The sequence below is a fragment of the Tamandua tetradactyla genome, chromosome 7 (assembly GCF_023851605.1).
Source record: "Tamandua tetradactyla isolate mTamTet1 chromosome 7, mTamTet1.pri, whole genome shotgun sequence".
Classification (NCBI taxonomy): Eukaryota; Metazoa; Chordata; class Mammalia; order Pilosa; family Myrmecophagidae; genus Tamandua; species Tamandua tetradactyla.
In genome coordinates this window covers 170,156,350-170,178,153 of record NC_135333.1, presented here as the reverse complement: position 1 = coordinate 170,178,153, position 21,804 = coordinate 170,156,350, and the positions used below count along the sequence as shown (strand labels likewise).

General features: G+C 40.1%; 2 protein-coding genes and 1 pseudogene across 2 annotated transcripts in view; 1 reads left to right on the top strand and 2 right to left on the bottom strand.

The window, feature by feature from the left end:
- The window catches only part of SCYL2 (SCY1 like pseudokinase 2), an 83,894-nt gene extending 78,526 nt beyond the window's left edge, over window positions 1-5,368 (bottom strand). Inside the window, exon 1 of the mRNA XM_077111757.1 lies at window positions 5,258-5,368. The gene's annotated coding sequence lies outside the window, so the exon portion shown is untranslated. The remainder of the gene's footprint in view (window positions 1-5,257) is intronic.
- A 1,290-nt stretch (window positions 5,369-6,658) lies between these two features.
- DEPDC4 (DEP domain containing 4) overlaps window positions 6,659-21,804 on the top strand; it is a 35,865-nt gene continuing 20,719 nt past the window's right edge. The window contains 4 exon segments of the mRNA XM_077168292.1: window positions 6,659-6,678; window positions 9,158-9,239; window positions 14,797-14,807; window positions 20,836-20,849. Of these exon segments, the coding sequence (XP_077024407.1) occupies window positions 6,659-6,678; window positions 9,158-9,239; window positions 14,797-14,807; window positions 20,836-20,849 (127 nt within the window).
- On the bottom strand, window positions 12,108-13,298 carry LOC143690349 (uncharacterized; annotated as a pseudogene).

The window sequence follows — 21,804 nt, the reverse complement described above, 5'->3', positions numbered from 1 at the left end:
CCATATCCTGTGCATCTCCTTATACATGGGGATACAGACATAAAGGGAACTAATTCAGTCCAGTTGCAGACTCAGATGTGCAACAAGTTGTGGCAATTAACTAGAGGTGTAAAATATACTATGCTTATAGGAGCACGAAGATGGGCTCAAAAATGAAGTGTTTTCAGGTAGGAAAAAAGGGAAAGAGCATTCCAGAAAGAGGGATTAGCATGTACCAAGACAGGGGGAAAAGAAGATTATGAAGTGATCAAAAAACAATAAATAATTCAACAAGAACTATTACAAAGATTACAAAGGACACTGAATAGAAAAGAATCAAGTATGAGAAGCTTACAGAAGGGTTTCGAGATGAGTAGATGGTCAATCACTCTATCAAGCAGAGTGGAAGATAAATCAGGAGTGGAGGTGGGGAATATTGCAGGATTAAAGAGAATTTCAATACATAGTTCAGGGATGATACATAAATATGATTATATAATTTAGGATGTATACAAAGCAAGAAAAAAACACCAAAAGAACCAGGATACTGGTTACCTCTGGAAGAATGTACGTTTGGAAACAGTGACAGGAAAAATAGAGAAGGGCGGGTGGTGGTGTTTCAAAGGTACTAGTTACAAAGACGTTTATTTCACGATTCCATGTTAAATAATTTTATGCACTTTTCTTTTTGCTATATTTCACATTTTAAACAAAGTTTAAAGAGGGGTGTGTGTGCTGAACTAAGGACGTAGCAGTGAGAAAGAGAAGGACAAAATTAACAAGTATTTGGTAGAACTAACAGAACTTTGGGATCAATTAGATAAGGAAAAGGACAAATTTAGGAATCTCTTTCCGGTCTCCAATTTCAAAGTCTAGGTGGGAATATGAAGCCCTTTGCCAAGGCAGGACAAACAGGGGATAATTTTGCCTTGTGAGAGCAGGTAAAATACTCATTTTGGACATGTTCAATTTGAATTATCTGAATGACATTCATATGAAGATATCTAGGTTTTTAGACATGCAGGTAGAAAAAACGTCTAGATTGATGGTAAATATTTGGGCACCATGAGCTTACTGACAGTACAGTACTTAAGACAGTGGGCTTGAAAACTTCACCCAAGGAGACCAAAAAAGAGTAAAAGCCAAGGATAGAATAATCTGAATGCGTTTGCAAAATAAGAAGTGAACTTACATGAGATTTTTTAATTATTAGCAATAGCTATTTGGCATGTAAGAAAATCAGAATTCAAGTATCTTTTCTTAAAATGATAGGTTTTCAAATTTTCATGTGATTAAATGAGTAAAGAAATAGCCAATTTTATTTCCAAAGACTAAAACATAATGTTATAAAAGTTGTAAAGCGGGTTCAATTCCTGGTGCCTGCCCATGCACACACAAAAAATAAAAGTTATAAAGGGTAGAAATGCTTATTCATGTAAGTCATTTCCCCAATATACCTTTTATTTGAATTCACTTGAAATTCAACCACCTTCCCCTTCTAAGTATCAGTCAAAGTAAGATTTGGGGCAGCTTCTATATGATCCCAAGATCGCATATCTCTACCAACTGGCTCAGCCATGACTTAGCTTTCAGTAGAACCAGTATGTGAATGTATTGTAGTACTAGATTTTACATGTACCTGACAGAAGGTGGGTTGAGTGTTACAGCATTGTTGGCAGGTAGCCGGCAGGAACTGGCAATTCTTTCAGTTCTGCCTGCTTACGAACTCTAGATACAGCAGGAATATAAGAAGTAAAATTATTTTCTAAAAAACTTTCCTGAATTTTCAAAATAACACAACTGAAAACAAAAAAAGGGCCTCTACTTCCCCAAAGTAGAACTGCTTGTTTTCTAGTTGCAAATATTGCAATGTCAACAAAAAGGTTACTAAAGGAAGATCTAATAGTGAAATTGGGCTTCATAACTTTCAGTCTCATGGGCCTAGCAGAGACTAGACTTTCAATAAAGCACCAAATAAACCTCAAGGTCTACAAAAAAACAAGAGTTCAAATCAATACAAATAAGCTAAAAAATGATGCATCCTTTAAAGAAGCACCAGGGATCTGAAATTTCTATGGAAATGACTGAAAAGACTGTCACTCCATCATTTATACAGGTATGTATTCATAAAATGAAACTCTAACTCTATACAAGAATTACACATACATAACTCTAAATTCTCTTAGTAAAATACTTCACAAAAGTTGGGGACAGATTTTGTACCCACATTCTTAAATGCAGTGCTCATTTGTTTATATCTAAAGTAAGATGATCCTGAGGTATATTCCTGAAACACGTTTTTTCCTTGTGGGAGCACTCGAGTTTTTTTAAAAATAGTTTTCAAAAAATGGTTTAAATCATTCTATACAACTATAGAAAATATCTAATTATTTGTTCAGCTGAGCATGAATAGATTATTTACAGAAGGCAAGCTTGATTTTAGAAGCAAACATAAAAAACTGAAGAAACTTAGCAATGTCTAGTGAAATATACATCAATTCAACCAATTACTGAGTACCTTACTAGGTGGCAAGCACCATGCTAGGTTCAGCAGGAGAAGCAAGAAGCAAAACATTCAGGTTCCATCACTGCTTACAAACTTAAGACAGTTATACAATAAAACTTAAAAAGCAACATGAGAGATTACACGGCAACATATACTTAAATATAAAATTAATAATTTGAAAAATAAGATCTTATTACATCCAAGTCTTCTAAAAGCACTTCCAGCCCATATAATTAGTGCAGTAAAGTTTTTACTATAGCAAATCTGTCAGATTCTTGAATATAACTGTAATTTTAAAAGGAAGGAAAAACAGAAGCAGTGGGAGTGGGGTGGAAGCTTCTCCCTATTCAGTCACTCCAGCTGGAAATGGGGAAAAAAGGAATAATTGAATAGATATTAAACTAAATGATCTCTAAGGTCACTTCCTTAGGTCTACAGTTCTTTCTTGATTTGAGAAAGAATGAAATCGGAAATTAAGTATAGCATAATGTATGAAAACTTAAACTTGTAAATACTGAAGTAATGTCTAAAACAATGGTTTTTCAAACTTTCATGAACATCTAACCTGGATAACTAGTTAAATCACACAGATGTCTTTTTACTGTTCCAAACCTTTGGAATAAGAATCTGTAAAGGTGCAGTTAGGGTATTTGTAGTTTGAGTAAGCGCCCAGGTGATTCTAAATGCACAGTAAAATGTGATAACAGCATTACATGATTAAGTCATAATCCTCAGTGGCAAGGAAACCTGGGTTCTAATGGTAGTTCTAATACTTAAAGCTCTGTGACCAGCACCAAGAAAAAATGGCACTCATACTTCAAGTGACTGCTGTGAGGACTTAAGATGATGATGTACATAAAATGCTTAGTACAATGCCTGGCACATTTAGTAAGGATTCAGTGAATTCATTCATTTAATAAACATTTATTGAGCACTTGGTTTCAAGAGATAGCATCTCATTATTATTAAATACTAATAAATATGGCAACACTGCTATGGTGATATGAGAACATAATTAAGGTAGACTGCCCTGACGTGAGATGAAGATGAGTAGGCACTAACTAGGTGAAAAGGAAAGCAAGAACATTTCCAGGCAGAGAGAGCATAGTAACCAAAAGCTATGTACCAGAAGCAGGAGAATCCAAAGAACAGGATGGATAAAAGAGAGAGTGAATGCCAGAAAGCACTGTGGAGATGGCACTGGATATGCAATTAGTGACCCAACCTTGCATACCTTGTAGAGCATGTTAAGGGTTTTCATCTTATCTTAAAAACAAATGAGAAGTCACTGAAGTGTTTTAAACATGGAGACGATAAGAGTAGATCTCTGGAGGCTACAGTAGATGTAGGTAGACCATGATTACAAACTACTGAAGTAGATCAGATGAGAGATGACAGCGGCTGGAACTAGTAGTGGTGAAGATGAAGAGTAGACAGATTTTAGAGACTCAAGGGGCAAAAGCAGGAGGACTCTGTGATGGATTAAGAGGCATGAGGGAGAAGTTGTCCAACTTTTTACTTCTACAGAAGGGGGTGGATAATAATGCTAAGCAATGAATTAAACACAATAAAAAGACTGAATATTTAAAATCATATGCTCAAGTTTTACAGAAATATTCCACGGGATGGAAGTACAATGTGCCTTCATTAATTTTAATCATAGAAACAAAAAAAAATTAGTTTCTGTATGTGTGTAAGTAACATGGATCTGAACAGAATGAAGGCCCTTACCTTCCATTAGGTCCCTTTTCTTTATATAATGCCCCAAAAGCTTCCTTTATGACTACAGTTTAATGTCTCAAAGCAAAAATTCTATTTATACACAAGTTGATAAATTACCTTCAAACTTAAAAATATATATATATATTTATACAAATATAAGATAGGATACCGAACAAAGAAGCCTGCAAAGTCCAAAAAGAAGCGTCAAGCACCTGGTTTTCAAGCGATCACCTTACATGACTCGGTTTACAACGACATGCTGAGTTGGAGCTTTTTTACCAAACTGTCAATTTCCCAGAAGTGGGGGACATACTCCTCAGAAAACTTCTTACCTACAGAATCCAATTCAGAAGATAGAAGTCATCATAGAAATAATTCCTGAATTTGATCTACAAAAACCTAGTTTGCGACTTCCAGTTAGTCCCAATTGACGAGTCACTAGTGACCCGAAGTCGCTAGAGTCTGGAGCCTCAAGGCGGGTATAGGGGAAATCTGCTAATGCTGGGCTCCCCACCTGCTGATCACAGGGACGGGAGCGGGCGGATCCTGCGTCTGCCAGCTTTATCGGTGTAAACCTCCCTCCACCCTTTCCCCCCGCTTAGAAAAACAAGAGCGCAGGAGCCACCGAGGGGTCTGTCAGCTCTAACCAAGCGCTCGCCCCACCCACCCAGCACACAATAACCTTCCATTCCAGAACCGGCGCTCCGGGCACCGAAGGACGCCGGCTGGCGGCCCCGACAGGCGGCCCGGGTTACCAGGGCGGGCCTCAGAGCCCAGGGGCTCCAGAGTCGTAGCCGACTTCCCAAAAAGGAGCCAGGGTCTCCCCCGCGACACCCGCGCCCACCTGCAGGCCGTCGCCTCCGGCCTCTCCGGGCGGCTCCGGCCTCCCGGACCCGCGGCCCCCGCCCGGCTCGCGCCGGCCGCAGCCCGAAGCCCGTCACCAGGCAACGGCAGCAGCCGGGCGGCCTGGAAGGCCTAAACCGGCGCGGTCTCCCCCAACCGGAGCGCGGCCGGCAGGGCAGGTCCCCGGGCCCGCGGACGGCCACTCACCTCCTCAGCAGTCCCAGGGAGGGGCGGCTCTGGGCTCGCTCCCCCGCCCCTCCCAAGCGCCGCCTGGGCTCCCGCACAGCCTCGGCCCCGGGGCGCCGCCGCCGGCTCACTCCATAGCGTCCTCCGCCCGCGCGGCCGCCGGGGCTGGACCCGGAGTGGGGAGGGGGGAGGGGAGGGGAGGGACTGGGAAGGAAGAGTGAGAGGACGGGAAAGCCGAGAGACCGGCCGATCCGGGATTGCGTCACTTCCGGCGGGCCCGGAAGGGGCGGAGCGAGGCATAGGGCCCCTCGGACTCCACCCACTGGGCCCAGTGAGGGCGGGATTACAGGGCCCATGGGGGCGGGGTTACGGGACCACTGGGGCGGGGTTATGGGCGGGGTTATGGGCGGGGGTTCGGGCCGGCGCGCGAGGCCGTGGCGGAGCCATGGACTGGAGGCTGGGCAGCCTTGGCGCGCGAACGGGTGCGCGCCACACACTAGCCGGGTGTGTGGGGCGCGTGGGGTCAGCCGGAGGAAGGCTTGTGTGGGCTCTGTTCCGCGGGTCCTGGCCCGGGGTGGGCGGCGCCGGCTGCCGCGCCGGGAGTCTCGAGGCCGGTGTGTTCCAGACGTGGTGGTGCTTCGGGACCGCTGCGGCGCGGATGTCCACGTGCGCACGGGATGTGCCTTTCTGCATTTCTGGGTTCCCGGGTGACGCCGGTGTTGCCGGGCTCCAGCTGCGCCCCCAGCGCGAGAGCTGGAAGTAGGAGACCGGGTGCGCTGAGCCCGGACTGCTGTGAGCCCCCCGCCTGCCTCCTGACGCGAGGGGCAGGTGGCCGCGCTCGGCTTCCGCCCTTCCCCTCGCGTCCCCAGCCCTGTCCCTCGCGTCCCCGGCCCTGTCCCCTCGCGTCCCCTGCTCTGACCCTCGCGTCCCCGGCTCTGACCCTCGCGTCCGCGGCCCTGTCCCTCGCGTCCCAGGCCCTGTCCCTCGCGTCCCCGGCCCTGTCCCCTCGCGTCCCCGGCTCTGACCCTCACGTCCCCGGCCCTGACCCTCGCGTCCCCGGCCCTGACCCTCGCGTCCCCGGCTCTGACCCTCGCGTCCCCGGCCTTGACCCTTGCATCCCCAGCCGTGTCCCTAATATCCCCACAGTGTCTCGGCCCCAGATTTCGAGTGTGCACACACTGTCAGCCTCTGTTACAAAAAGAATTTGAGGGTGGTGGGGTTTTATTTCATTTTTCTCATAAACATCAGATCATATAAAAGTGGACATTCTGTTTCCAATTATCCATTGTCGACCAAGAAGATTTAAATTCTTGAATTCCAGCAAAAAAAAAAAAATCTAGAAATAACATTCTAGGTATTTCAACATAGTCCTTTATCATTCTTAAAATTTTACATAGAAAATGTATTGGGGGGGAGGAAGGAATGGGGGTGACTGCTAGTGGGTAGCGTGTTTTTTTATGGGCTGATGAAGTGTTCTGGAACCCTAGTGATGGATGCACAATTTTAACAATGTACTAAAAACTTCTGGATTGTATGCTTCAAAAGGGGAAATTTTGTAGTATGTGAATTACATTCTCAAAAAGTTCGTTAAAATTTTATACATGCACACTGAAGAAATTCAGAAATATATAGAATATATATTCGTATGTGTGAACATCCTCCTTCATCAACCACCATTGCAATCTTACTTCCCAGAGTAATATATTAGTAGTCTTTTTTAAGAGTGTCCTTAAAAAAAAAATTAAATATATTTCTAACATATTTAGATTGCACGAATATTTCTAAGTTTTGTTTTGACAACTTTACGCTTTTTTGTGGTATATCTGGTGCCAATTTTTTTTCTTAAGTTTCCTTATTTCTTACCTATATAACCGTAATATATTTACTAAAGTTGTACCAGAGTATTTGTCTGACAATAAAATTGTAAATCTAGGAACTTGCTTTACTGATGTGAAATATATTATATGAACTTATACACTCTTAACATTACAAGATTAACTAGCAGCTACACTTAATCATGAAGAATATTATTTCAAGACACATTTAAAAGGAATACAATACACATTTTTGTCTTGATTTTATAAAAGTGTGGCTTCACCAGGCCTTTTGCTTTCTCCCCTCTGCTTTGTGCGTTTTTGACTAATGACAAGCTAATCACCAAAGAGATCTGGGGCAAGGCACTGAAATGAAAACTAACCAGTTTGTCAGCTGTCCTTGTTAAAAAATAAAAAATTATGCCGAGAAATAATGAAAATCTAGAAACAATCAAAATGTCCACCAACGGGGGGGTAGTTATGGTATAGCGTTACTCTGGAAGAATGTGCTAGAGCAATGTTTAGGGCACGGAAGGGTCTCATCAAATAGGGGGAGAAAAATTAAGGAGCTGAGCTGAACAGTTTGTATACTATGATATCACCTATACACAAATTCACAACCTACACGCAAATAAATGTAAATAAACAGAAAAAAAGCAGTCCTTTTCATGCTACTCAACTATTAACTACCTCCAGACCCAAGTGGAAATAAAAAGAAGTTGGCATCATCTATGAAAATACAAAGAATGTTTTACTCATTCCGATGCTGTTGCTGTAGTACTAAGTCGTCTTATAAAAAACGTGTGCCTAAATATCTGTGACGTCTCTTGTCTTTTAGGAGTTCATCTTTGACTAGTTCTAATGAAGATTCATACAGTAGTCTTACAGATTTATAGGCAGTAAATCATCTCATGTTTTTTTTTTTTTTTTTGCAGAAGAAAAAAGGATGCTGAGGATGGATTAACTGATGAAATAAATGCAAAGGAAACCTCAAGGTTAATGTTAAACAATATACGATAATACACTGTGTTCAAACCGTAACAGAACTGCCTTCATTAAGTTAAACTGTAATGTTATGATTTCAGGGTTTTTTGTCAGAAGTCATTAAAAGAGATAGTTGTGTAAAAATTAGCACACATGCATTTTCTCTAAAATTGTTGAGGAAGGCATTTATCATATAAAATGTTTTTCATAATTTATACCAGGAAAAACTTTGTCTCTTCCAAGGAATTCCTGTGTGTGCCAGTTTGAATCTGCTGTGTACCCCAGAAAAGCCTTGTTCTTTAATCCTCATTCAGTATTTCTAGGTGGGAGCTTTTTTGATTGCTTCCATGGAGATGTGATCCACCCAATTGTGGGTAGTAACTTTTGATTACATGGTTTCCATGGAGATGTGTATCTTCCCATTCAAGGTGGGGTTGCTCACTGAAGTCCTTTAAGATGGAACCATTTTGGGAAAAGTTTTAATGCTGACAGAGCCACACAGCCAGAGATCTTTGAAAATGCAAGTTTAGAGCCAATAGAACAGACAGAGCCCCAGGGAAGCCATTGAGGAAGCATGGAGAGAAAGCTAGCAGACGTCACCATGTGCCTTTCCAACAGAGAGAGAAACCCAAACATCAGCCTTCTTGAACCAAGATATCTTTCCCTGAATGCCTTAATTTGGGCACTCTTATGGCCTTGCCTTAATTTGGACATTTTCATGGCCTTAGAACTGTAAACTTGCAACTTAACAAATTTCCGTTTTTAAAAGTCATTCTGTTTCTGGTATATCACATTCTGGCAGCTTGCAAACAAGGACACTGTGCTTTCTAATTTTAAAAAATGCCTTAGTCAACATAAAAACAAAAGCCAAAATTATCTGAAAACTTGGCAAAAATTTTCTACTCCCTAATAGCAACTACATTAACCTTAGAATTAGAATATTTCTCCTTTTTTAGAAGCTTAATTTGTCCCCTTTTGGTAAAATTTATTACTGTGGCTTTTGTAGTAAACATGAAATCATTTTTGAAAACAGACAATATATAAGTTTTAATAAATAATTAAAATGCTTATTTGAAATTTTAGTCCTTCGGTATTAAAATTTTCACTTATTATTTTTTATTAGGCCAGAAGAAATTATTTCAAATCCTGTAGCATGAGAGCTTGGCAAGTAAAGAATTGAGGAAGTTATTCATACGCTGAATGAAATCTAGAATAACCTTCAAATATCATAATTAACAAATCTGTTCTCTAGTTTTCAAAAATAGGGCATTTTAGTTTTCATCATTTTTTCCCAGAACATTGTAAGGAAGAACTGACTTTTTAAATGTGATAAGAGTAGGTGTGTTTAGCATGTAGCCTCTCTCCTCCTCTCCCCTCTAAAGGTTTCCTTCTCCAAAGTGATTATATCAGACAAGACAGATGAGGCAATGTAGATCCAATAACATTTAGTTTATTTTTTTGCAATGACCATGATGAAATTAACAGGAGGTGCTACAGTCCATAGTTGCAGAGAAAATATGCAGACTCGCTGTGAGTCCTAGTATCTGTAATCCAGGATCATCTTCTTATGAGCACATCGTTTGTCCACTCCAGAAAGCCCTCCCAAACATCTGTCTCCCTACTTCTTCCTGTTCTCAGGACAAACTAGGCTACCTGTAGCTCCCCTCATCTTTGTTCCTTTTGTGGATTTTCTTCTTATGATACACTAGCATGAAAGAAAGAACTCCACAACCAGGGCTACTGGTTACCCCTCTCCTGCACACTGCATCTGGTCAAACCATGGCAAAAGCAAGACGAGCACGATTTGGACACCAGAGGAGTGTATTTTATCAACCACAGAATAAGTGTGACAAGCAATGCAGAGAAGGGGTACCTAACATGCTAGAGGGAGTCACTGAAGATTCTCATTCAAGAGAGAATAGGAAGAAGGACAGAAACTTAGCCTGAAAATGAAGTGGCGAGAATTAACTGGGACAAAGGGAACTGTGTGTATATAAGTACAGGGACAAGCTAGAAGATGGCACAGTAGAGAAACCGAGCGAGCTCTGCATCACCAGAATGAGCAAGGGAAAATGAGGAGCAGGCTGAGGCAAGAGAAAGCAAGCAGGCATTTGGAAGACATTTCCCAATAAGAGAATGTGTATCAGTCAGAAAGGGTGACTAGGTCTAAAGGATTTTATAACACTGTTTCCATGGGAAAATGCACTCTGATTTCTAAAACTTTATTTGGAAATGACTACTGAAAGCCCATTTTTAATTCTGGTGTGAAGCTTTTTGACCTGGATATCATTACCCTGGTTTTGGCTTGAGTGGTATAGGAACTCCTAAAAGAGGGTGTATAAATGAAACTTACAAGTGTGTGTTTTATATTTTAAGCAGACTAAGGGAGATATTATTTAAGAGAGGAGGTGAAACTATACATTCATATTTTCAAAAATGAGTAAGTCTCTGTTACAGCTAGGAGTGGCCTCGGGACACAGCTTTAGCTTAGAGCCTTCTGGAAAAACTTTTATTTTACTCATTCAAGTGATAGATGCAGCTAAGACCACCTCTTAACCTCTTTCTGCCACAAATATCAGCGTGATGGCTGGAGCTACAGTAGTTCTTTCAAACATGAGGGATCAAAGAGCCACAAAAACTACAGAGATGCCAGTACTCACATTATGAAGCTGCTGAACCAATGCTAAATCCTACCTACTTTGTAGACTTCCTTTTTCTTTTTTCTTTTTGATTATGCTGTCATTTAATTTTAATAAAATAGATAATTTCATATTGCACAGAACAAATCCATTCACTCACCATTGATAAAATTTTAGAAATATTTTCTATAAAAAGTTTAGTATTTGATTCTAGTGAACCCATTATGATATTGTTTGTAAAGGTACAGCTTTCCCATCCCTATCCTTATTATGGAGAAATTCTTTAAAAAGTACAAAAAAAAACCCCAAGATTTCCATATACCGCAATCCAGAATTAACCAATATCTTCTTGTATTTTAAAGCCACAATCCTGTTTTACCAATCCCCTCCCCACCTCCCACATTCGTTCCCTTCTCTCCTCCACTCTTCCCAGCCAATCACTATCAAGAATTTGGTCTGTATCTTTCCAATCCATTTCAGAAATATTTACATATAATATGCATCCATTGCCATTATATACTACTGAATTTTGTGAGGAAAGTCTTTATTCAAATTTACAAAAATGTCATTGTACTACCTATGCATCATTGTGCAACTTGATTCTTCCCTCTCAACATAATTTTTGAGCTCTTTCCCTGTTGATGCATGTTGCATTTTATAGATACAGTATTCCACCATAAGAATTTTCCATTTCGTTCCTGATGGGCATTTACATTGTCTTCAATTTTTTACTGTGACAAATCATGCCACAGTAAGTATCCTCCTTGTAAGTATTTCCTGGTATACATACTCAGAGAATTGCGAGGTATTTTTAAAATTTGTTTTAAGAAATGCTCTCCCATTCTCAAGATGACTTAAGAATATAGTTTTTTCATATTGCTGTTTTGACCCCTTTGCATTTCACTTTTGTTCGTGGTTTATCCCCTCCTTGGACAAGAAAGTACCTCCAAATTACTTTTTAAATAGTCCCATTACTTCATCACTCTTGATGTCATTTCTATGTATATTCCAAATTCTAATAAGTGTGTGAGTCTGTTTATGGGCTCACTCCTGCTGCATCAACACCACAGGAGTTTTATATTACTTGTATATGATACCTAGTATTATCTCTTGCTTTCCAATACCTACAACTTTATATGTGTAAAATATTGGTTAGGATCTCCAGGTCTGTGCTGATAGCAATGATGACAGCAGGCATCTGTTTCCTCTCTCCAATTTTTGTGGGAATGCTTCTAAGGTTTCAGCATTACCTTTGCTGCTTGCTGTAGGTTTTTTGTTGGCCACAGGCTTTATATCATATGACTATCCTCCTTGTCAGTATGTAATCTCTGGTATCCTGTAAGTTTTTAGTTTTTGTTTCCCTCACCCATGGTGCTCTGCTTTAGAACGGCTATTTCTGATGTGCTATGAAATGTACATTCCTGATGAAAAACTTCACATCTTCAAGGTATTCTTAGGGTTTTTAATGAGTATGAACTTCTGGTGTCTAATGTGGTGTGACTTCTGGCTGAAAGTTTTCCCATGTTCACTACATTAATGAGCCTTCTTACCTGTGTGTGTTCTCAAATGTAAAGCAAGAGTTGAAAACTGAGAGGAGGCTTTCCCACATTGATTATAACCACAGGGTTTATCACCTGTACGGCTTCTCACATGTACAGTAAGATGAGCTTTGAGAGAAGGCTTTTCCACATACATTGCATTCATAAGGTTTATCACCTGTACGGCTTCTCACATGTACAGTAAGATGAGCTTTGAGAGAAGGCTTTTCCCCATTCATTACATTCATAGGGTTTCTCTCCAGTGTGAATGTTTTGATGTTTTATGAGGTATTTCTTCTGGCCAAAAAATGTGCCACATTCACTATATTTAAAGGGTTTCTGTCCAATATGAATTTTCTCATGCTCAGTAAGGTTTGATTTGCCACTGAAGGTTTTCCCACACTCCTTACATATAAATGGCTTCTCTCCCATGTGAGTTCTCTGGTGTCTAATGAGGTTTGACTTCTGTATGAAAGCTTTTCCACAATCCTTACACTCAAATGGTTTCTCACCAGTGTGAATCTTCTGATGGGTAAGGAGGTTTTCCTTCTGGCTGAAGGCTTTTCCACTTTTATTGCATTCAAAAAGCTTCTTTCCAGTATAAGTGTTTTGATGTTTAATGACGTACTGCTTTCAGCGGAAGGCTTTTCCACATTCGTTACATTCAAAAGGTTTCTCTCTAGTATGAAAATGTTCATGTCAGTGAGGTTTGATTTGTGGCTGAAAACTTTCCCACATACCTTACAGGCAAAAGGGTTTTCCCCACTATAAATTCTCTGCTGACAGTTTTAATATCTGAAAGGAAGCTTAGCCACATTCACAAGGTTTCTCTCCAATATGAATTTTTTGATGAATGAGGATTTATATTTGGCTTAAGATTTTTCCACATTTCTTAGGTTTATATGGCTTTTCCCCTGTATTGCCTTTCAAACATAGAGTAAGAAATGAGATTCGAGAGAGTACTTTATCATATTCAGTACATTCAAAGGTTTCTCTCCTGTATAAACTTTCTAACATTCAATGAAGTTTTGTTGCATTCAGATTTCTCTCCAGTATGAATTTTCTTTTGCTTAATGAGATTTGTCATCTAGCTAATGGCATTTCAATATTCCTTAGAAACACAGGGTTCTCTCCAGCATGACTTCTACATTTAATGAAATATGACATGTGAATGAAAGAAGTTTTCCCAAATTCAGTAAATTCATATGATGTCTCTCCAGTATGAATGCTCTGTTATCAGTGGGGTTCAGATTTTTTAAACAGAGGACATTTTCACACTGATCTACACTTTATGAGGGTTATGATTGTAGCAGGCAGGCTTTGCCCTCTTCCTGGTTTAGCTGTGCTCCCTGTGGAAAATCCCCAAACCCCCTCTCCTTGCAGGCAAGTGAGATAAGAAGGTTCATTTCCTGGTATAGAAACCCCCTCCCCTAGCCTTCAGGTACTGGTAAAAATGCACATAGGCAAAAGAAGACATTCCTGGGGTGGGGGCCCCCTCAACGGTTCAGCTCTGGGCCATTCTCAACTTAAATCAGCCAATTGTGTACCTTGTCTTTAACATGTCAAAAAGTCTATAAAAGCTAAGGTTGCCTTTTGTTCAGGGCTCAGACTTTTGAGGTGACTTAGGTGGGCCCTCGTGCGCAGGAGCTAAGAAAAACCTGCTTCCCGAAACTGCGGATCCTTAGGCTCGGCCTGTTCTAACTTCGCGGAACGTTCCTGGAGGCCTGCGGCCTCGGTCCTGGTTTTCGCGCTACATTATCACAAGGGATAAGCTATGACAGAAGGAATTAACAAACTGATGATTCTTCCCCAGGCATCTTCCTTCGTGATGAAGTAAGTCTAAACCACATTTTAAACTCTTACTGGGTGAGCTTAAAGACGAGTGGCCTTAGAAAAAAAAAGTTCTGAGGTCAGAGGAAATATTTTTCCAACTTTCTTAGTTTCATTGCCTTTTTCCTCGGTCTGTTCTTTACTGGAGATAGATGCAGCTTGCTTCTCAAGTCTTGTTGCCTCTTTATGTTCTTAGGTTTCTTCTGGACAGACTTTCTTTCCACTTCTTTCTCCACCACCCAGGTTGTCTGTCTGTTCCAATGGAGGATGCCATCGAGTTTGGTCACTTTATAACCTGCGATTGGCAAATCCACTTGTAGGCATCCACTTTAAGGATGCTTCTCCTACTTTCATGCCACATGGACCCAGGGCAAGGATGCATCCATGGACAAAGACCAAAATGTCCACTGGGTGTGCTGCGCCTGTGCACTGCAAAAGGCAAGGGAGTATCCCAGGAATTTGCAGACTTCTTATAATGAAATAAAGCAAACCAGTTTTGTTTAAAAGACAAAAAGTCAATTGATTATTGTAGGGAGGATATGGTTAAGGCATTTGTAAGCTTGCTTTGTGTTTGCATGTCCTCAAGCAGTGGAAAACCACTGCTCTTGTCTGCTTGTTTGTCTGCTCATAGACTTGATGCTGAAAACAGCATGAGTTGAAAACAACTCAAGATGTTTGTCTGCTTTTCTTATCTGTGCCATTTGCATATCTGTCTGCTTTGCTTACCTGGAATATCTTCTACCTGCCATGGAAACATTCCTGCTCTGTTCTTAAATGAAAGATACTCCCTCAAGGCAATTGGGAACCTCCCCTGATGATCGAAGGATAGCTTAACTCCAAGTGGCCCCTTTACCCCATAAATAGTGAACAGAAAATAAACTCGGGACTCTGGCTGGAGACAGAGTTTTCCTTGCTTTCTGACTTTCTGTCAAAGGTTTTTTCTTCCAACATTGATTCTTTGCAGAACAAAGAATAACTGCCACAGACTCTAGGTGTGAAAGTTTATTTCTGGACTCGAAATTGGATTGCACTCATCTGTGGTCTCTGGGCTAGAGCCATGCTGTTTGTTACTTTACTGTGGCTTTGTAGTAACTTTTGAAGTTGGGAAGTGTGGGATCTCCAACTTTGTTCCTTTTCGAGATTGTTTTGGTTATTCTGGGTTCCTTCATTTTCTATGTGATTTTTATGATTAGTTTGGTAATTTATCTCACAAAAATCCAGCCTATATTTTAATAGAAATTGCATTGAATTGTTTGGTCAGTTTGGGGAGTTGTAATTGTTTTTTAAATTTCCTATGATTTTCTATAAACAAGATCATGTCATCTGAAAAAAAAAAAAAAAAAAGTGAGTCTGCTTGTGTTACCGGACAAACGCCGTGGGTTTTTCTGCCTGACATGCTCAATAACCAATTCCTGAGACACTACGGTTTCAAAAAGAAGCAGTTTATTTCTACATGTGTAGCTGGAGAGCAGAGAACCTAACAGCCCAAAATCTGTCTCCCCGAACAAAGGAGACTTGAGGTTTTTAAGGATTCTAGCAAGGGAGATGAGGTCATTTCAGATAGTAAATTCAAAGCAGAAAAGAAAACATTGTTAAAGTTAACATAAGTTGAAAGGAGCTGTCTATCCTTCAAAGGCAGAGCCTAGCAGAGCCAAAAAGCAAACATCCTTGGCATAGCTTAACCCGGGAAGGCAGAGCCTCTACCCTTCGAGAAAGAGCCTAGAGGATGGGATTTGCAGATGTAAGGGATGGAGGCTAGTTAATGCCTATAAGAAAATAAGCAGATAAAGAGCTTTACAGCTTTCACAGCCACACAGGCACCAGATAAAAGATAAGGCCTTTGAAAATCCTTCCAGAGGGCAGTGTGACAGTGGCTCAGTGGCAGAGTTCTTGCCTGCCATGCCAGAGGCCTGGGTTTGATTCCCAGTGCCTGCCCATGCAAAATGGAAAGGAAAAAAATACCTTCCCAGTGTCCAAACAGCTTCATTACAGTTCAGGGATTCCAGGTACCCGGCCTTGTCCATTCCAAAATCCCAAAAGAATAAGCGACACTTATATAATGATTCAGTAATCAAAATCATCCCTTAAATCCTGATTTCTTGGTTCCACCTATTTATCTGTTTTGGAAGGTTTAAATTTTTAGAAGTCTAAGATTTATTATATATATGGAATTTTCTCAAAACAAGGCTGCCCTTATAATTTTGTTTCTGGCTTGAATTAGTCCCTACAATGTTGAATAGAATCAGAGCGATCACCTCATATCTTAGGTGGCCAATCATACCTCATTTGCTTGGGGAAGGGTTTTTCCAAGCTAAAACTGGGAAAGTCCCAGGCAAACTGGGATGAGTTGGTCACCCTGCATGTATATCTGGTGTGTCTTTAAAGAGACTGCCAAACCACAGATGAACCTCGAAAACATGTGAAATGAAAGGAGCCAGCCACTGAAGACCATATTATGATTCCATCTATATGAAATGTCCAGGATAGGTAAATATAGAGAGACAGAAAGTCTATTAGTGGTGGCTTAGGACTGGGAGGGATGAGAGGGGGCAAAGGGTAATAACTAAAAGATGCAAATTCCCTTTGAGGTGATGAAAGGGCTCTAAAATGTATTGTGCTGATTGTTGCCTGTTATCTGTGAATATACTAAAAACCATTGCTGTGTACATTTTAAATGGGTGAGCTGATGAGGTGTGAATTATATCTCAATAAAGCTTGAAAAAAAAAAGAGAGAGGCCAGCAGGAGCACTGATAGGAGCCTTTTCCTTCTATGTTAGAGTTCACGCTTGATTATAAAGGAAAAAAAGATAAAGAAAGGTGTGTAAAGGTGAGATTTGCACTTAGAGATCATTCTGACTTGTAGTGTGGAGACTGGATTAAAGGAAGGAAAATAAGAGGCAGGGGGGCCTATTAGGAGGCAACTGCAGGAAACCAGTGAAGGATGACAGGGTCTGAACTAGACAGGGTCTAGACCAGTAGTAGTATGTTATGCATCAGTAGCAGCAACAGCTTTTCCAGTGGGCAAACTTTTAACATGAATTTTTGAATTTTTCATGAGATATTCAGCTATGGATTTCCAGTAGATAGTCAGATCTGTAGGTCAAGGGAGAGGTTGAGGCTAGAGGTAAGGATTTAGGATTCATCAGCAGGAGAGCTGCAGCAAAGGGAGTAAATTACATTGCCCAAAGAAAGTGTGTCGAGTGAGGAGAGGACTACTAAGACTTAGAGGACAGTCAGAAGAAGCAGAGCCAGCAAAGGCACAATTTTTATGTATTACAACTGAAAAATAACTCTTCCCATCTGTGCCCATTTGAAACTGTTGTATACCCCAGAAAAGCTATGCTCTTTACTCGTGTGTCAGTATTGCTGGGTGGGATCTTTTTTATTGTTTCCATGGAGATGTGACCCACCCAATTGTGGGTGGTAATTTTTGATTAGGTGGTTTCCATGGAGATGCGTCTCACCCATTCAAGGTGGGATTGCTTACTGGAGCCCTTTGAGAGGTAACCATTTTGGAAAAAGCTTGAGAGCCACAAAAGCCCACACACAGACCCTTGGAGATGAAGGAAAATTTCCCCGAGGAAGCTTCATGAAACAAGAAGCTACAGACATCACCAAGTGCTCTTCCAGTTGAGCGACCATGAATTTCATCAGCCTTTTTTGAGTGAAGGTAACCTCTTGTGGTGCCTTCATTTGGACATTTTCATAGACTTACCTTAATTTGGACATCTTCACGGCTTTAGAACTGTAAACTTACAACTTCATAAGTTCCCCTTTTTAAAAGCTATTCTGTTTCTGGTATATCGCATTCTGGCAGCTAGCAAACTAGAACACAATCATTATTTCTTGAAGACATGGTGTGCCTCAAGAAATACCTAACTAAGGATGGCTATAATTTAATAGTAAAAGTGCTAATAGAAATAATTTCCATTTATTGGGCCTTTCTCTGAGCCAAGCAAAATGTTATGTACTCTATGTTTATTATCTATAATTTCACAATAAACCTGTAAAGTGAGGAGTAAAATTTCCATTTTATGGTTAGGAAAACTGATACTCAGAAGGATTAAGATTTTCTTTATAAGAGAAGGAAAGACAGTATGAAGGGAAAGCTATCACACTTAAGCACCTTTTAATGCATTTTTATTTTTATCAATGTTATACATGTACATTACATAAAGCATTCAAATAGTCCTATAAATTTTGTTACAAAAAATAGAAGTTCTTACCTTTCTCTCACCCATTTCCTCCTTCCCAGAGACAACCATTAATAATTTTTAATCGCTCACAGTTCATGCTTATATTGCTGCTTCAGGATTTTTCAATTTTACACATATCAATTAATTTCCAACAATGGAGCATGGGAATTTAGGTCTCTTTCCTTACATCTATGTCACAAACACGTCCCCATGCCCCAGTCTTACCCAACATAATTAGAAGATTACTTTGGATTAAAGCGATGGACTGTGTTTACATTATTTTGGCCATAAAAGCTATTCAGAGCTGAGCCATATAATGAATCATGGTTCCTTTTTCTTTGCATTGTTTCCTTAGGGCAAATGAATTTTTGTTTTCTGTTTTGCTTAGTTTTGTTTGTTTGTTTGTTTTGTTTTGTTTTGTCATGGGCAGGCACTGGGAACTGAACCCGGGTCTCTGGCATGGCAGGTGAGAATTCTGCCACTGAGCCACTGTGGCCCGCCCTGTTTTGCTTAGTTTTTTATGTTTTATTTTCAACTCTAAATTCTCCAGCATTTATCTAAATTACCTATTGGGGTCTTCACAACCTCAGGTATTTTATCAATTTCATCTTCTTGGGGAAATCTCTCCCCAAGATTTCTCAAGTATTTTGATCTGAACCGTTGCCCTCTATTCCTGGTGCACAGCTGTCACCTGTGCTCTCCTGTGGCCTCCCCTGATGACCACTGGGGATACTGCTTTTGCTGCTCTCCTGCGTTGGATCTCCTATTCTCTGTCTTCTCTTACTTCCCTTTTCTTGTCTACTCCTCATGTTGGTGTTGTACATTTCCTGGTAGTTTCCTGGGAAAGGGCACATGTGGCATATTGTTTCTTGAGTTTGAATTTCTGATCATTTCTTTATGCTAGCCTCTTGTTTGATTGCTGTTTGAAATTCTAAGTTGGAAGTCGTCATTTCCTGAAGAATGTTTAAGGCATTTCTGCATTGTCATCCTGCTTCTTGTTTTGGAGTTGAAAAGTCTAAAGCCATTTTGATTTGTGATCCCTTGTGTCTGACCTGCCTCTACTTCCTTTATAGCATCTCAGATTCTGAACTAATGGGCCATAAGGTGGATCCATCTTCATCCATTAGGCTGTTTCAATCTAGATATTCTTTTTTGGATTATTTCATTGATGATTTGCTTTATTTCCCCCTAATTCTGCTTTCTCTAATTGCTCTTTCTGACCTCTTATTCAGATAATGGACCTTCTTAACTAGTTCTATAATTGTTGTCCATTTTTTTTGTTTTTTTGTTTACCTACTAGGGGGCATCTTCAAATGTACCTTCCAACTCCCTGTTGATTTCTAAAAGTACTTCTAAGTCTCAGAATTTCTTTTTTTTTATGGCAGCTTTTCTTGTTTTATGTTTGCAGCATCTTACTATTTGAGTTATTAGTGATTTTTAATTTGTTTTCCCTGCATAGTTTCTGTTTCCTCCAAGTTGTTTTTTTGCTTTGACTTTTGTTTTGGTCTCTTTCATATTAGCAGCAGTGCTCAGATATGTTGATTCTTTATTATCTACTCATTTATAATAGTGGGGCAATAAGAAGCTGATTAAAAATTCTGACTTTTTGGGTGAGGCTTGTCCTCTGCACTCTTCCCTGTAGGACGAGTTACTTTCATATTGATGCTCAGTGTCAGCACCTTGAAATCTTTCTTCTGGAACTGATCAAGGACGACCCTCATAGACTCTGCTGGGAGCTAAAGGCCTGGCCGGCAATGTTCTGGGAGCCAATACAGGAAAAGGCCTGAGTTATATGCGCCAGTATATGAAAGATGGCTCTTACCCATGATACATTTTTTTTTTAAAAAACAAGTTGCAGAAGAGTAAGTATATTGTTATTCTATTTGTGTATAAAGGAAGAAATGTGGGAGGAAAAGAGAAAGAATGAAAGGAAAAGTTATTTATACATACATACACACACACACACACACACACACACACACATATCATAGAAAATTCCTGGAATAATGCACAAGAAAATTTACCAATGGTTACCTCTGAGAGTCAGAAATGGAGATTGGGGGAGTCCAGGATTATTTGCATTTTTACACATTCTTCTTTTTACCTTTTTGAATGATTGTTTTAGTTTCCTTGACTGCTCAAGGCAGATACCCTGAAATTCATTGGCTTAAATAATGGGAATTTATTAGCTTACAGGATTACAGTTTTGAGGCCATGAAAATTCCAAATCAAGGTATCATCAAGGCAGAGCTTCCTTCCACAAGACTGGCTGCTGGCAATCTTTGGCTCCTCTGCCACATGGCAAGGCACATGGGGGCATCTGCTGATAGCTCTCTTTTCTTCAAGGTATCTTTGTTTTCATGGCTTTTTCTTTCTCTATGTTCATTCTGTTTATAACGGACTTCAGAAATAGGATTAAGTCCCATCCTGAATGAGGTCAGTCACATCTTAAAGTTGTCCCATCAAGGATCCTACTGATTCCGGATAAAAGGAGTGGATTCTCAGCCTGATGCACATAACAGCCAATCCATGACACCAGGATTTCAAAGAGAGAAATAGTTGACTGCTACACCTGAAGCAGGAGATCAGATGGCCTAGCTGTCCAAACATCTGTCTCCCCTGTCTAAGAAGCTCAGGGTTTTAACGGATTCAAACAAGGCGTGTATGGGGTGGGGGTGGGGTACAGGGGATGGAGTTGTTACTATTACAATAGTAAGTATACCCTGGGCTGAGACTAGGCTAGAATCAGTATAAACAGTGATGAGACAGGTTGAGTTTCAGTAATTTCAGGTATTAATATTTCCCTATTCTACAATATAGAAAGAAAAACTTCTATATAATGATTCAGTAATCATAATCATTTGTTAATTCTGAATTTCTTGGTCACACTACTTACAAAGGGTTTACATCCACGGGAATGGATTAGATTTAAGAGCATGCTTTGGGGGGGCACATACAGCTTCACACCACCACAATGATCATATACCTTTAATACATGTTTTTTAGAAATTAATTTTTAAATGCTTATGTCACTTAGCTAATAAGAGACGGAACTTAATTTGAACCCAGATTGTCTGACCTCAAAGCCTTGACAGGGCTCCTTTCAAGTAAGCAGGTTTGCAAATCATGTAACTATATACAAATCACCTTCAGAGTTTCTCTTTTAGACCATCTGGGGTACAGTTGAAATTTTATATTAATCTAAGTCAAGTTTTGAGAACCACTGTTTTAGCTTATTCTACTTATTTTACAGATAAGGAAACTGAGACTGAGAAGTTAGCTAATTTTCCCAAGCTTCCTCTGTCAGCTAATGGCAGCAAGATTTAGACCTCTATCTCCAGGGTCTTATCAAGTGATCTTTTCATGATTGTTTGCAGCAAAATGTTGTAAATTTTTTAATGAGTGGACTGAAATGTGTGTATTTGGCACAGTTTGTTCTTTGTCACAACTGTATCAACCTTCAGACTAGGGAAACATGAAAACTATTTTAGTCCTCCTTTCTAATGAAAACATAGACTTCAGAGGAGTAATCTTTAATAAGTTACTAGTAAGAAAGCTCTTTATGTT